The sequence below is a fragment of the Rousettus aegyptiacus genome, unplaced genomic scaffold (genome assembly GCF_014176215.1).
Source record: "Rousettus aegyptiacus isolate mRouAeg1 unplaced genomic scaffold, mRouAeg1.p scaffold_m13_p_2, whole genome shotgun sequence".
NCBI classification, from domain to species: Eukaryota; Metazoa; Chordata; class Mammalia; order Chiroptera; family Pteropodidae; genus Rousettus; species Rousettus aegyptiacus.
In genome coordinates, this window is record NW_023416295.1 from 42,756,530 (window position 1) to 42,772,852 (window position 16,323).

The 16,323-nt window shown below is 38.2% G+C and overlaps 1 protein-coding gene across 11 annotated transcripts in view; it reads right to left on the minus strand.

The window, feature by feature from the left end:
- Positions 1-507: 507 nt before the first annotated feature.
- Positions 508-16,323, minus strand: part of OSBPL6 (oxysterol binding protein like 6) — a 179,696-nt gene continuing 163,880 nt past the window's right edge. For all 11 annotated transcript variants that reach the window (XM_016152584.2, XM_016152582.2, XM_016152590.2 and 8 more), the window contains 10 exons: positions 12,632-12,719; positions 11,856-12,109; positions 10,993-11,130; positions 10,571-10,634; positions 9,088-9,166; positions 7,365-7,509; positions 5,225-5,369; positions 3,989-4,115; positions 2,481-2,603; positions 508-1,461 (listed from right to left, as the gene is read on the minus strand). In XM_016152584.2, the coding sequence (XP_016008070.1) occupies positions 1,353-1,461; positions 2,481-2,603; positions 3,989-4,115; positions 5,225-5,369; positions 7,365-7,509; positions 9,088-9,166; positions 10,571-10,634; positions 10,993-11,130; positions 11,856-12,109; positions 12,632-12,719 (1,272 nt within the window). In that variant the 3' untranslated portion in view covers positions 508-1,352. The remainder of the gene's footprint in view (positions 1,462-2,480; positions 2,604-3,988; positions 4,116-5,224; positions 5,370-7,364; positions 7,510-9,087; positions 9,167-10,570; positions 10,635-10,992; positions 11,131-11,855; positions 12,110-12,631; positions 12,720-16,323) is intronic.

Below are 16,323 nucleotides of genomic sequence, written 5' to 3' on the forward strand. Positions count from 1 at the left end.
TTTATACAGTTATCTACGTGCAGCAACTCAGGAATATTGATGCAAGTTTCCTACAAAAGCTTCTGTATACTGGGAAAAAAAATAAACCCTTAAGTATGTAAAACACTTTTGTGCCCCTCCTTTTTTGTTAGAATGGATAAATTCCTTAGCTTAAGTTTCATATCTCTGCCAGTAGCAAGGTAAATGCTTAATATGCAGTAATATATAATACAGAATCACTGATGAAATATAAAATATAATTTGGAAAGAACTCACTTAAACAATGCAAATAAGCTCCTAGCATTCTTGCTTCTGTTCCCAGTGGAAGTCCACTTGTGCCAATGGGTTGGGCATAGGATAGAAATGCAGGTTACGTTATGCTTCACTTAAAAATAGTGATGTTTACAGTACTCTTAAGCCAACCCAGAAATTCCATATGCTTTTCGTTATTCCCTTCCAGGGTTTAAACACTGATGCCAAGTGTTCACATCAAATACATATTGCCAAATAATAGGGCACACTGTGAGGTCAGGTGGAAGAGAAATGTTTTATTATCCAGATGCAGGACAGGAATTTGACGAGCGATGTGAACACAGAAATCTACCTAGTACACCGTTTCCTTCTTGCCCTTCAGATATGATACAGTAACCAATATATCAAAGTAAAGCATGTGCTGTTTACTTTTGAAATCCATTAGAGTTAGACTCATAATTAATTGTTCTGATCTCACAAAGTGAATCATGCCATGATTCAAAAGATCTATCCTTCACATAAACCTATGAGCACACATTAAAAAAATGATTTATTTTACATCTTTGCATTTCTTAAGGCATGAACAATGGCGTACAGATGGAACAGGTTCTGAGAAGCATCACGTCTTTATTGACAAGGCCAGCACGAGTACACCACATCGAACAGACACACTCAAAGTCTGAGCTGACCGACTGTCATGGCCCAGGAGCTCCCGCAATGAGGGGATGGAGCGACCAGAAAAAGGACCAAACGCACGGTTTATGTCACGTTGCTTTAAACTCTCTGGATCAGCTTTGAGCACCAGTTACAGTTTGTTTTTCTTTACAAACTCATCAGACTTTGGATTTTATATTCTGCTCCTTTAATTCTGCTTTTCGAGGAGGGTGTGGATTTTTTTTTTTTTTTTTAAGGAATATGGTTGCAGCAACACAGAAAGGATCCAAAAGTAGTTAGGGGCCTTGTCTAATGCACTTCTGAAAGTCCATTATAAAGATGAATAGAAAAGCAAACGGTCGGTGTTCGGTCGACCCAGAAACCACGCGGAGCTCTAAGAAACATAATTGTGCATAGTTATTTATTCATTCAGGGCGTGATATGTTGGCTAGCTCTACATTCCCAGGTTACCAAAGAACAGGGCTGTCTACTTTGCTAAACCCAGGGTCCCTTCGCAGCTCCCAGTAGGTGTCGTTAGAAACCCAGGCTTCTCTTTGATTGGCATCAATCACTTTTCTGTGAAAAATAAAAAAAATAAAAAATAAAACCATCAGACACAAATCACATCAAGGTGACTTGATCATTGGACTCTCTCCAGGAGATAAGACGTGTACAAATAAGCAGCACTTTGTAAGTCACTTCGTGTCCTATCTGCTTATCGCTGACTATTACTTTTGATCAGAAATAAACTCATTTTTACTGTTAAACATTTGAAATAGAAGTGAGTAGGGTCATGGGGAGAGGAGCTAAGGACAGGAATAAATCACTTCCAGATAGGGCTAGAAAGTGAAGTGCCCCAAACAAAGCATGTATAAATACTGTTACTAAAGCTTCAAGCCCTGGACCCACAAAAATATTCTCTGCTTCACTCATGGGGAAAATATGCAAGCAACTTCAGTAGCTCTAAGAACCTCTGCAGGGCCGATATCCAGAGCGCACTATCAACATCTAAAGGGCAAGCCCGCATTCCTCCTGGGGCAGTCATGAGATGGCAACTACCAAGGACACCAAGTTATTCCGAGCTGATCTGCCCCAGCTCTGGGAGGCAACAGATGGATCTGAAAACTGCAGTTTAATCTGTGTGATGTATACATAATCCTGCAAATAATCCTGTAATAAACACCAGAGAGGAACCAAATATGAACAGACACAAGCTCCATGTGCCAGAAAGAAAATTAAATACTAATGAAGCCAGGATGACCTTGCGGGCATTGGAGTCCCATCTCTTTGGAGTGAGAGGGTGAGAATAAGTTTCTACCATTCAAAAGGGTGGAGCTGAAAGAGAAAGAGTGTTCTGGGCAAGACCCTCACTCCTTTTTTCTGTCCATGAAAAGAAGAGCTGTAAGGAAATTTTATTTTTATGGTTACAAACTTTGCACAAGTACAAAATTATTTTCACTGCCAAAACCAGTTACCCAAATCAGTTTAATTTGACCACCTTTATGTTTCCTCGATTTCTTTTCACCTGGAGTTTCTCATTGCCTGTGGCAACCATATGCAAAACATGAACTTGTTATGGAAATAAACTGACTTACTTAAAGAATTTTGGTATATGTTCAAGGTTGTTTTCTTCCATGTATCGTCTTCGAGATCTCTGGAGTTCCTCTACTCTTTGCTTCTCTGCTGCTGCAGCTTCTAAATTTCCTTCTTCCAAAAATCTAAGCAGAAAACAGTTAATCTTTAAATATATCATCCTCTTTTCTAATAAGGAAAATGATCTAACTTGCATACAATTACATTCTGGTTGCTGTGAACATAATGAACAGTAGCACTCTGATAATGTCCCCTCACCCACACTCCTGGGCATCAATTAACATACTTTCTGTGTATGTGAGCCAAATTATTGCATACAGCAATATAATGGTAGGAGTGAAAGGTGAGTGGCTTGGCCTTGAAGACTTTTCTGTGATGTCTAGAGTTCTACAACTTAAGATTTTCAGGACGACTGAAGAGTCCAAGGTTAGGACAGCATGAAGTCCAAGGCTGTGCTCCTTTTCCATGTCATCAAAAAGCACTTGTTAAGGCCACAGAATAGAGGATGGTAACCTGGCTATTCTACATCTAGTTTTAGAACAGATTGAGAGGGAGGGAGTTTACCCATCTTATTGGAAAAGGTAAAACTGATGAAAAAGAAAAGGGAACAGTTGGGGAAAATTAGAAATGACCACAGAAAAGACATGAATAGTCAATGAAATTCAGAAAGGGAATACCGAAATAGAATTGAGAATGAAAAAGCAAACCCAATGGTGATTTGGAAATATTTAAATTTCAAAATGAGAGAAAAGAACAGGGATACAATTTGATACACACTGTGCAGGAAGCTTATTGATAAATTTGAATGAGACTGCATGTTCTAGAGAGAGAGAGGGAAGAGAACTGAACAGTAGAACACTCAACACAGGGAACATTCTGGCAGAAGACAAATAAAGCCACAAATACACTAGCAACAGAAAATGATCTTACGTGGAATCTGCATGGCATATAAAGATTTTGGAAAAAGTAAAATTCATTTTATAGGAGTAGACAATATGAGTACAGAACTACCTAAGAATGAAAAAAAAAATCAGAAGGTATTAAAGGTACTACATTTTGAGTACATCTCACACTCTGTGGGATCTAAACCATGTTAGGCAAACTCCAGACTTTGACACAAAGCATTTCTAGGTGTCACTGTAACTTATTCTCTTATTCTTCTGTTTAAAAAATACTCCATGCTATAGTATAATAGCAGTGAGTCTATATTTAGTGGAGATAGAATTTATGAATTTGCAGACCTTGGTAAATTTAGGGGTGATGGGGGAAACTTTTTGTTAAAAAACATCTGTGTTGTCTTCCATGGAGTACTTTTCAGTGAGGTAACCTTTTATGATCATTCTATGGCTGATGTTTTACCTAGGGCACAAAATTCACAAATACTGCTGAGGACCTAAGGGAATGAATAACTAAATAATGGTGGTGAAAATAAGTCTCGATGACATGTACAGTGACACCTGTAGTGATGCCATGATCTAGTGTCCATTTTAAATACCACTGCCAAGCTCACCTCTGATCTGGCCGGAATCGGGCGTCTGTTGGTGGAAGAAGATCTTTTAGAACAGGATCTAACTCATTGAGCTCAATGGCAAACCTTGTGAACCCGTAGTAGAGCTCGTAGTTGGAAGGCATGGAACCTGGAATCAGGCCGATGAACCACAGTGAGAGGCAAAGAGGTTTAAGGAACTTAACCAGTAGAATATATATTTAATAAAATCCAGCCTTCAAAATAAAACTTTTTGCACATATAATAGTCTTTACTGACTAAATTACGCTATAATTTTTCTCTCAAATATTCAGTTGGGTAAGTAAATGCTAAGGTGATTAGCTAGTACCATTAAGATTTCATCGGAAATACAAAAAGATGCAGATCTAAATTAATATTTATTGGCACCTTTAACTAAACTCAAAAATAGAATCTCTGCATTCTTTGCTCATTGATATATTCCTAGCTCCTAGACCAAAGCCTGATGCATAGTCAGGACTCAGTAAATAACTGCAGAATGAATTAACTAACCACTCTACCAGCAGGAAGTTTAAATATGCACCAAAGTCTCTTAGGAAACCAGCGACTAATTTTAAAGTTAGAACTTAACATAAAATTCTAATGAAAATAAATGTCATGTGGAGGTTTGTGTCATTTGCACTTGATATTAAATTATATGCTAGTATATTACCAGAACTCTATTTTAAAGTTAGAACTTAACTGATAAAATTCTAATGAAAATAAATGTCATGTGGAGGTTTGTTTCATTTGCACTTGATATTAAATTATATGCTAGTGTATTACCAGAACTCTCTTGATGTGTTTTATTAAATGTCGACACATTGCAGCTTTTTGCTGATCAAGTGAAAAGATCACTTATTCTGGTAAATTATTGAATTTGTGGATTACAGATGTTTGTGGGCTTTCTTTTGTTTTATAGAGACAGAAAAAATGACATGAGTAAGGACTTGAACTTGTGTATTTCAATTATCTAAACTCTTTAATAAATATGCCTAGCTTTTGAAATGTAGGCATTACATGTAGAGTGATTTTACATGAAGCCTAATCTCTGACCGCTTATCAAATTGGGGGACTCCTTATTATCAAACATGGGGACTTATATTAACTTTTTTGTTAAGTATAAATATAACTACGATTGGCTTAGCATCTAGGTTTTTAATCTCATTAGGACGATCTGACATTTCCTTCCTTCCATCGCTCATGGTGCCCTCCTTAGGCAAGAAATAATGCGGGCCTCACCTGGCCTCCAGATGCACTTTGCAGAAGGGGCCACTCCGCAGTAGAGTCCTTCATGCCACTTCCCAAACAGCCGGTGCACCGCCTTCCCCTCCTGATCCATCACGACCCCCTGGACTTCATTCACATTAGAATTCCAATAATTCACCTGGGAAAACCAACCCCCGATTAAAACACCCAAACTCTTTAATAACACCAATCCCTGTAATTTCCCTACAGTAAATTTTCTTAACCTTGAAGTTTCTCATGCAAACCATTTCCAAAAATCTTTCTCAAAATGTTTTATACGGAAGGGTGTGTTTCTAGGCGTTAGTTAGCTTAACTTTTAAGAAAGGGATAATTTCTATTCCAAGCTGTAGCATGGTACTATGACACAGAAAAGGCTCAGTTTCTGTCACAACTGAATATTAATTTCTAAGTTAGTAATTGCTTCCTCAGGTCACCTGTCCTGAATTTTCCCTTTGCTCGTTGATTTTAACAACTTTCAGTTGGCAATACTATAGAAGTAGTTTGTGAAATATTGTTCACAGTAACTGTAAATGGCTAAGTTTTATCACGAGGACCCTCCTCTGGGTCCTCCAGCCACCCAAGGGATAAGAAGTCTGTGGGAATCTACCCCCTGGATCCCACGGCCCCTGTTCGAGATCAGGCCCCAGTATGCAGGACCCTAAAATTCCTTGTCCGTATGGCTCTAATTTTATTCCACAGCCTGAGCAGGCCTTTTCTTTGGATTCATTCACCCAAGGACAGACCACCCACCAGTACATGTACCTTTAGGACTGAGGGGTGCCCAAGGGTGGCTCTTTGAAGGGGGTGGGAATGGAGTGTGGATGTGCGGGCTGGACTGCCTAAGTGTGTGTGTGAGGCAACACGCAGCGCAGGACAGAGCGGGAGGTGGGTAGAGAGCGGGGAATGCCTTGGGCCAAGACTGGCTCTCCTACACTGCCAGCTTTCCAGCTTGAGTTCTGGAATGTCCAACCTGGCCTTGCAGACTTTGTTACAAAACATGTATTTGTCAAGGTGAAAAAAATACAACATTTTATTTGACAATTATTTGTAGGCTTGATTTACATATTTCAAATATTTACACATATGGTAGAGGAACTTCCATTTGTACTCTTGCCCTGAGCTCTGCATATATTAGAGGCAGGCCTAAATCAAAGTCTTTCATAGCCTACAAAACTAAGCGCATACATTTACTGTCATCACTCAGTCAAATAATGATCCTGTTCATTTCTGAGCCACCTAATAAATTTATAAGAAAAAAAGGACAAAAAAGTAAAACATCTCAAGCTAAAATAGAGATATTCTATTAAAACAAACATGACCTTCCAATATGGCTTAAAAGAATTTAACTAAGAAGAGCAAATTCTGAGTTTTGAGACTCCAATATGCTACTTGTTTGTACCATATTAGAATGAGATCAGGAGGAGATAAAGTAAGGAGGGTGGGTGGAGCTTCTGTACCACACGAATTCTGTAGAGCCCCTAAACAAACATTGCGGTGATCCTGCGTGCACCACTTTGGGGCAGAGAGACCAGCGAAAACGGTGTTCTCGAGCCACTTCTATCCCACACATCTTCTCTGGTTAATAAAAGTAAGGCTTTTCCTTGAACTATTTGGATGATAATAGTGGCAGAGTTGGATAAGTTTATAGTGACTGGAAGCTATCATCTATTATCATCCTCAGAAAAAGACCACTGCATTATATTTAGTTCTCAAAAATAGCTCACTTGAATATGTTGTAATAAAGCAAGAATCAAAATAGAAATATAAACCAGAAGACTTGCTATAGGCAAGAATAGAAACAGAAATAGAAACCAGAAGATTGGCTATAGGCAAGAAGTGTTTTCTATAATTTTAATTTGATGAACTACTACTGACTGGTCACTTAAAAAGAAAATTCTTTAAAATGATTTTTCTTTTTCTGTTTTGAGAAGCTGCCTTTTTTGACCTCCACACATTCAGAAGCCTGCATGCCTTGAGTAACGCCTTCAGTTGATTCTGCTTTCTTACTTAAAATGTCCATAAGAATCAAAAATACAGGACAGGCTCATTGAGGCTCTTTAAAGTAATTGTTTTACTTCTTCCTTAGAAAGCATATTATACTATTTTTTCCTTACTGTTATAAGATATTATTTACCTTGACAAATGTGAGTTTGCAAATGCAAACACTGCTTTTGGTATTTCTAATGGTTACTTCTCCATAATGCTCTATCCATCTCCTCCCACTGAGAATGTTGTGTATGCATGTAGTGACTTTATTCCACACGTAGAAATCTCCATACCTAGTGAAGAAAACAACACTGATTAAAAACAATGAGGGTCACACACATATATTAGTATTTCTACTAATGAGAATATTCTTTGGCCAAAGCTCCCTTTCATTTTCCTCTCATTCTTTGTTGAAAGTTTCTGTGTAATCAAGGATATTTATGACATGATTCATTCATTTCAGAAACAAGCCAGTGCTTTTTATGGGCCAGGTGCTAAAGCTATCAAGTTAAATAGGGCCTATTTCTTGCTCTCTTGGAGCCAACAGTATAACAGGGATAGATGGACATGTCAACAAATACTTTTATAATAAGATATGAGAACATGGAAGAGGGTGTCCTTAGGGGGTGAATGTCAAGGAAGAATTGCTAGAGGAGGCTGGGGAAAGCATCATAGGATAGAAGAGCACGGCACATCTGAGGACCTGCAAGCGGTGTGCTATCGGTGAGAGGCTGTGGCAGGAGGCGAGGGAAAGGTATGATGGGGCAGAGCAGGAAAGGCCTTCAAGACACACCGACGAATCTAGATATACCCTGCAGGCAACAGGTCATCCTGGAAGGATCTGAGAGAGGAGAGAGGCAGATGGGGCCTCCATTTAAGAAAGATAACTCTGAAGACATTGTTTCACACTCTGAATTAAGACCAAAAATGTGAATAATTCCTTGGGAAAAGACTGACAAGCATAACTAAGATGGCACGCATCTAATGCAAATTCCAGAGAGTAAGGTTACAGATTTTCTGCCAATGAACAAGATGTCATAGCTTGAAATCATATTGCATTTATCTATCTATCTATCTATCTATCTATCTATCTATCTATCCATCCATCCACACACACACACAATGTTTGTGTGTGTGTGTGTGTGTATTTAAATAAAATGTTACTTCAAAATAAAATAAAATGCTTCTAAGTTTCAAAAAATATTGAGTTGGTATGATGCAGGCACTATATACACCTGGGGAAATTTTCATCTTCATGAGTTAGAAAATATTTAAAGTTTATTTTGTGGTCGTGGGAATTCCTCCCCCTCCCCATCTTCCTCAATATCCAATCCATCAGTAAATACTATCATTCAAACAGACGAAAACCAAACCAAACCAACCAACTGAAGCCAGAAACAAAACCAATCAAGCCTTTGGCCTCGATGAAAACTTCAATTAATATAAAAAGATTTATTGGCTATATCCATTAGAAAATGACTATAAAAGGATTCGATCACTCTTCCTTAATAAAATAACATAGAAATTAAAATTAGCTAGGATCTAAGATGAACTCAAAAGTGAAAAATTATATAGAAAAGAAATGGTTAAAAAGAGACTCATATAAAATGCAAACTAACACAGTGACTGGGACAGGTAGGTACCTGGTGTCGACTGAATAGAGGATGTGAAGAGATAAACGGGAAGCTTTAATACACATTGTGAAGTTCTCTTTTATTTTTGTGGGAGAATATTCTCAAAACTTTGGTAAAGTTAACAGACACTTTGGCCATACAGGGAAATGGACCCTTCGTACCATCTAGAGTTTCAAACATCTATTTCCAATTTAGGAAACCAGATAAGAGACCAAAATGACGACGAGAGCTACCTACTTAGGAAGCATGACATTCAGTGTTCCAACAGGTAGGATTTCCATCGACTTCCCCCAGAACTTGTTTTTCCATCTGATATCTAAATGACATAAGCAGAGGATAAGAAATATATACTTCATATTTTATAGAATGACTTACTTATTCCATAAAAACTAACTTTTGTATTATACATTTTATAAAAGAACCTTTATAATCATAACTAATTCTATATTGTTGATTTAACATGACAAGTGCCTAAGGATGGCCCAAGGTGAAAAGATTGTGAATCAGAAAAAAAATCTACTATCAATTTTTCCATAATATATGCCCCGTATTTATTTTCAACTAATAAACTAGGAAAAGCCTGGAATAATGTATATGTACAGATTCACATACACATATACTCCACTATGTTCTAATGTGTACATAAATATTGTTATAAGTTTTAACTAAATGGTGGAAACAGTTTATACATATACAGTGAGGTGTATAGCAAAAATAAAGGCAGTATGACAATTCCATTGATTTATATAAAAATTTATTTGAAGAGTTATATGATTTGGGAGTATAGTACAAAATAAAACCTCTAAATACAGATAGGTAAAATTTATGAGAAAGTGGTATTAACTTAATGAACATGTTCCTACACTGGTTAAGGTTTGGCCTAGGGCTTAGCCCTTTATTTCACACGATAGCTATGTTTTACTCATGATTATTACCTGTGCCTTTGTAATAACCACCTGGCCTCATTTTGATGAACTTAGTGCTGTTTCCACAATATTTCTGACTCTTCGTTATGACCAAGAAATGATTTATTTTCTTATTTTACAATAAAGTGCAGTTACAGATCTCTTTCATTCTGTATGTTTCCAGGTTGAAGAAGTGCATATGAGAAATATCATTCTGTGAGCAAATAAAGTACCCTTCCAAACATGAAGGAATTATTTATACTTAATGGTCAAATTACATATATCACCCTTCTAAATAGATTTCAAAACATTTTATTTTAGGCAAGTTTGTAACATTCTGACTGGACAATGGACATAGATTAAAGAGGCTGCAAACCCCTGAGCTTCAGTGAATTGAAGACCAGAAATCACCACAATGTTCACACATCTAGACTGTGACCAAAGATGACGTGCCACAGAGCCTCCCTTCAGGATTAAGAGGTCTTCACACACCTTCAGGAAGCAAGAAGGCAGCATATATAACTTCTATGTTATAGGTAGACAATGAATCAAAGTGATAGCCCCGAACCGGCACAGTGAGCACGGAGCTTTGCTGTCCCATCGGGCTTTGCTTCCTAGGCAAACATTCTCGCCTCCCAGATAACATGCTTTACAACAGAAAATCTAATTCCTAAAGCTGAACTCTGCACCAATTACAAACGTTCTCCAAGTCCCACAGGTAGAAATCTAAACTGAGCACGGTGAACTCTTAGAAACTAGAAACCGTTTCATAGTCTCATCAATTGGACTTTTTAAGTTGTAATTGAAAAACAAACCTTGCCAAAACACAAAATTCTTGGATTCACAGTGACAGGCAGAAATGGGTGGATGATGGCTAACCTGGTAATGAAAAACAAAACAGAAGGCAATGACAACAATGTTAAAATTTCCATAAACAATAACTTTTTTTGCAACATATATTGGCTACCCCTAAATGAAAGCTACTCAACTGTCCGTCTCTACTAGTGAATTATTCTCAAAATGTAGAAGTAAATTACTGACTCTTTTAAGACTTCGTGCTCATAAACAAAGAACTTGACTAGATTTATTTAGATGGAGCCATTACATAGGTAAACTAAATGAGTTTTTTGTTAACTGGTAGAATGATTGACCCCAAACAGGTTTATCAAAAAGCTATTTTCATCATCAAACTGCCCGTCTATGTACACAGAAGCCTCAGTGAGTCCGTGGGACTTACCTGTTCTGAGAAAAAGCGGAATCCCTTGTCCTCTCTAATGCATTCATAAGTCTCTCCAAGGACGGGGTTGAATGGCTTACTTCCTGCTCTGAAATAGGTGGAGCAATATCCTGAAACTGCAAATGCAGCAATAAGAACCTGTTAAAACATTTAAGAAAGGAAAATAATATAGGAGAGACTACTTCCAGGACTGTTAGTCCCTCATTCCTCCAGATTTTACATAGCCTCGTCAATGGTTGCTGACTGGATGGTATGTGCATTTTCTATTATTTGCACAGACTCTTTATAAATTCATGGGGGGGAAAGGTAAGTGAAAATGAAGTTAAACTCCTCACATGGAACCAGCAGGCAATTGAGGCCAAGTACTTTTCATTCACCTGTCACCCCATTTCCTGAGTATCATCACAGAGTTCAACATTTCTGAAACTCAGTTTATAGATTATGCCATTTACACAATCTTAGCTCCATGTGCAGAAGGGTTGTGGCTGCTGATGTTTTTCAGAGGGCAGGTCAAGGTTTCCACAGTCGTGTGGAACAGAGGCCAAGGCAAAGCGCACACAGAAGGTTACATTCTCAGACTTAAGTGCCTGAACGAGTGGGCTCTCTTGGCATTTAGGACAAACTGATAAAGCAAGGCTAGGCATACCTCCAACCTGCAAGGAGAGTAATACCTTTACATCCTAACTTCAGAAACACTCTGAACTAAGCATAAGTCATGAAGTGTGTATCTTCCAGGAGAATTTCTTACCTATGCGGTGAGAATGTTGTGCAAAAACAAATATGCCATCAGAAAGGGTTTTGTCTAAGCCTAGACCTAGGGTTGACAAATCCCACAGAGCCCAACTCTGTTATTTATTTATTACCATGCGCTCATAAGGATCATCGGTTTCCGAAGCCTTGTCCAGAAGTTCACTGTATTCCATTTCCTCGCAGAGGTGCTGCAGAGTGTTGAGTGGCTCGTTTAGCTCCACAGGCATAGAGACTTTGGAAAGGTCTTTACCAATGTTATTTCTCAAGATATTCCACAGGTTAATGTTACTGGTGTCAGGACAGGGAGCTGGCAGGCGTGTCCGACGTCCGTTTCGGAAGGCTCCCCCTGTAAGCTCCCCATTCAAGACTGAAAGAGGGAGAAAGATGAGCCTCACAATGAAAAATATTTTACTTTTCTGATTTCATAAACCTTGGGAGGGAAATGGCCCTTTCAAATAATTCTGACTGTGATTCATTTCTTAAGCCTTCATTATACTCTCTCAAGGGTGAACAGAATTATTTCAATATAAGGTTGCTAATAAGTGCATGAAACATTAGTATATAGTTTTTTCAAACAGAGTGTTAAATATACTAAAATATTATTTAATAAAAAATAAGTCAAATTTAAAAATAAGAAGGACTGAAACTTTTGGCTTAAGCGAGGAGTAAAACTTTTTCACTTAGCCATTTAACTAACAGATTTTTCAACCATTTGCCTCAACAGATTCTACAAAAAAAAAAAAAAACCCTACCGAACAATCAGCTGCAAAAGGAACAATCAGCTGCAAAAGGAACAATCAGTGAGGGGACAAAGTGATTGTTCATTGGAACACCAGCACTGTGATTGGGCATGTAGACAGAATAATGTGGAAGCTCAAAGGGCGCATACTTTGCCGAGAAATGTTGTCTGCAACGCTGGTGTTGTCTTCAGATATATTATCACTCACATCACTGATGTAAGACTCATCGTCTGAAGCCTAACAAAGGAAAGAACACAGAAAGGATGAGAATCCTTGAAACGTCAGTCTTGAAAGTTCAGAAAATCAAATGATTAAATACAACAAGATGTTGCCCAAACGAGAAGCAGAGGTCAGAGTGGGAAATGTATTTGGCATATATGCATTCAGCACATGAGGATCTTCCCTGTGCCAGAATGTAGGATTGGTTGAGAGCAGCCCTTGTCTTTAAGTAGCTCCCTGTCTTAGCTGGGATGGGAGTGTGGGGAGGCCAGTACGTCACCAGAAATATTTCAGTACAAAGTAGTAAGAATGTACAAAATAGGAGGCCCTGTGACTCTGCTAGGAGAGTCAGGAGAGCCTGCCCAGAGGAAATAATATTTAAACTGGTGTTGAAAAAGCTGTTAGAAGGGGGAGAAGAAACACATGAAGAAGGGGGAATATGCAAAGGTGAGGATCACAAGAGAAATATTTCATCTAGGAATGCTAAAAAGTTGAGTGGCTGTGAGGAGGGTGGAGAGAACAAGAAGAGGGTCCAAGTATGAGGGCTTTTCATGTCGAGATAAAAGATTCTCATAATTTTATGAGTTATTAAATGTAAAAGAATGACCGAGTCATATTTAGTGTCTGAAAGATACTTGGCAACTTTCTGCAGGGAGGCCAGGTAATGGGATAGCGCATAGATCCAGGTAAGAAACACTGCCAGCTTAGATTTAAGATGGCCACAATAAGGATCCAGAGACGAAGCTGTTTTGAGAGTCACGTTTGAAGTATAATGAACAAATCCAGTGAATTCTTTGGGGTGAGGGAAGAAGAAACAGGAAGAAATAAAAAATTGAGCCACTCTCTACATGAGAAAAACATGGAACTGAAGCCAAAATTTGCATGAGAATAAAATCAAGGGACAACATATATACTCAGGGGAGTTAGAAACAAAGCAGATAATAAAACAGAGGAGCACTGGCAGAGCCATTCAGAGGAACGTGAAAAACTAATGTCTCTACTGCAGGCAAGAGAGCTGATGGTATTTATTTAACTTCAAAATGAAAATAAAGCTATATTATTTCTGTACATAAAAACTAAACATTCTTATTGTAAGAAAACAGAAATTACATGAGGGTAAACAGATTATATGAAAATCACCCAAAGTCCATCACTTAAAACCACTTTTGACATTTGGTGAGTATTACCCCCAATTTCAAAATGCCTATACAAACATATTGATATATCCATCTTTAGATACTAAAAAAAAGGAATTGGCTTATATATTATTTTATAGTGCTCAATATATTTCCATTCTAATAAATATAGTTCCTTATCTTTATTTGGAATGACAACATATTTCGTAAGACAGTTTTAACACAAGGAATTTAACCAGCATTTAAGTTGTTTCCAATTTTTTATTAATATAGACAATACTTAGGTGAACATCGTTGTAAATATATTTCTGTGAATCCATCTGGCAATTTCATTACTCTTGGAAGTAAAATTGCTGGGTCAGATGGGTCACTTTAAGGCTTTTGTCCCACGTTGCCAAACTGGTCTCCTGAAAGACGGTATTCATTTGTTCTTACCGGCAGTATATGAGAGCATCCGCCTCTCCACACCTACTTCAACACTATACTTATCAATCTTTTTAGCATCTATCTACCTATTATCTCTTTTTAAAGTTTGAATTTCATCTTTTATTAATTTTTCTTATGTTTCACATATTCTTCAGTTCATCATATAGGTTACATTTTTTTCTTAGTTTCCATGCAGAGTTCAGTTCTTTCCAGTGTGGGTTGTAGGAGATAGTCACTCTACTTGCTTCAGCAAGGGACATGGAGTGTCTTTAGCAAAATGGTAACTCCAGGCATCACTTTTTACTCCTGGAAGATCCAGAAGAATGGAGGTTGCAAGAGGCTGCAGCTGAGAGCAGAGATCGGTGTAAAGGGTCTTTGTATGACAGCTAAGGAGTTTAGGTTGTTATCCTAAGTACAGTGGGGAACAGGAACATGATCAGATTTGTGTTTTAGAAAGATTAATCAGGCTTCCCAGTGAAAAATGGATTAGAAGGGGCAAAAAGGGAAGCAAGAAAACTAATTATAGATATTGATAGGGTAATCTAAGTGGGAAAATGATGGATGACTGAATTGGAGTAGTGGCTGTGATGCTATATGAAAATATGGCTCTGAGAGTATCTAGGTAACACAAGTTACAGTACCTGATGATGAGTGACTCAATGTGAGTGGTGGTGGTAGTAAGGCAGAGGAGTGAAGGAAAATACCCAGGTATTTGATGGGAACACCTGGGTAGAAGAGTATTTAGATAAGCCATATGAGAAGTATGGGTAGGTTTGTGTTTTATTCCTTGGTGTGTGTGTGTGTGTGTGTGTGTGTGTGTGTGTGTGTGTGTGTAAGGGGTTTGTTGATCAATTTGTTTTTGGACATGCTGAATTCAAGGTTCTGTAGAGCACCCAGGTGGCAACGTCTCATAGGCAGCTGGTTAAGTGGATCCTGAGCCAACTCTCACTTTCACTTTAGACTTTAATATCCAAATGCTAGCCAGATAACTCCACTGAGAAATCTGATAAACACGTGATGTCTCAACGTGAACATATCGTCTCCATGCCCCTTTTCCCTCTATTTACTTGTCCCTCCCTCTACCATTAGGTTCTCTCTTCCCCTGGGGGTGGCACCACCCTCTTGCTTAGACTTGGACAACAACCTGCTTCACGTCCTCTTCACTTCTGTATTGCCAGTGTCTGGTGCAAGTGGCAATTGGGCTGTGCCCCCAGAACTTGGAAACAGGGCAATAAGGTTGCTTTCTGAGAGATAAGTTATAGTCATCTGATGATGGGTCAGAGCCCAGATAATGTAGAGTCAGGTTTGACTGTAACCTGATTGAAGAAGGAGAAGGACTGGTCAGCAATGGGAGCTCAGAATAGGGAGCCAGAAAATAAAATGCTGGTAACATGTCTCCAGCATGAGAGTCCCTGTGAGACTGGTTCACAGACACAAAGACCCCATCCATTTGGCAAGATATCCCTCTAATGAAGACGAAAGATTGGAGCTATTACATCCTGGCCTTCTTGGCCTTAAGTTCACTCAACTCACTTCTCCTGCTCCCATTCCTTCCTTGCTCACCAAACAACCTCCTGACTACAATTAGGTTTCCCACGAAGAATTTGTCTGCAGGGAAAGAGACACTAATCAGCAAGCGTGATTATTTTGTCTATCTGATAGCATCAATTATCATTATGGATAATTAAACTAGTACTCTGGCTTGTGAACAGGATTTTCTGTGAATCTGTTAATGAATGACTAGGGATCTCAGAGGCAGGTGCATGGCTTGGTGTGGTAACAAATTTAGTACCTGATACAAGTATTTAATTTTACCTTTCTTCCATTATAAAAGTGATATATGTGTTCATTATTTCTCTTTTCCACTTATGTTTTTGTTTTTAAAATCACTCATAATCCCAAATATCCACAAATAACTACTACTAATTGTCAGGATGTTTCCTTCCAATCTATTTTCTATGCAAATGAAAATAACATTTAGCAATGATTGTTTCCTTTTTGTAAAAATGCAGTACAGATTTGCAATATCAGATGACAAAATTCCTATTCAACTGTGTGGG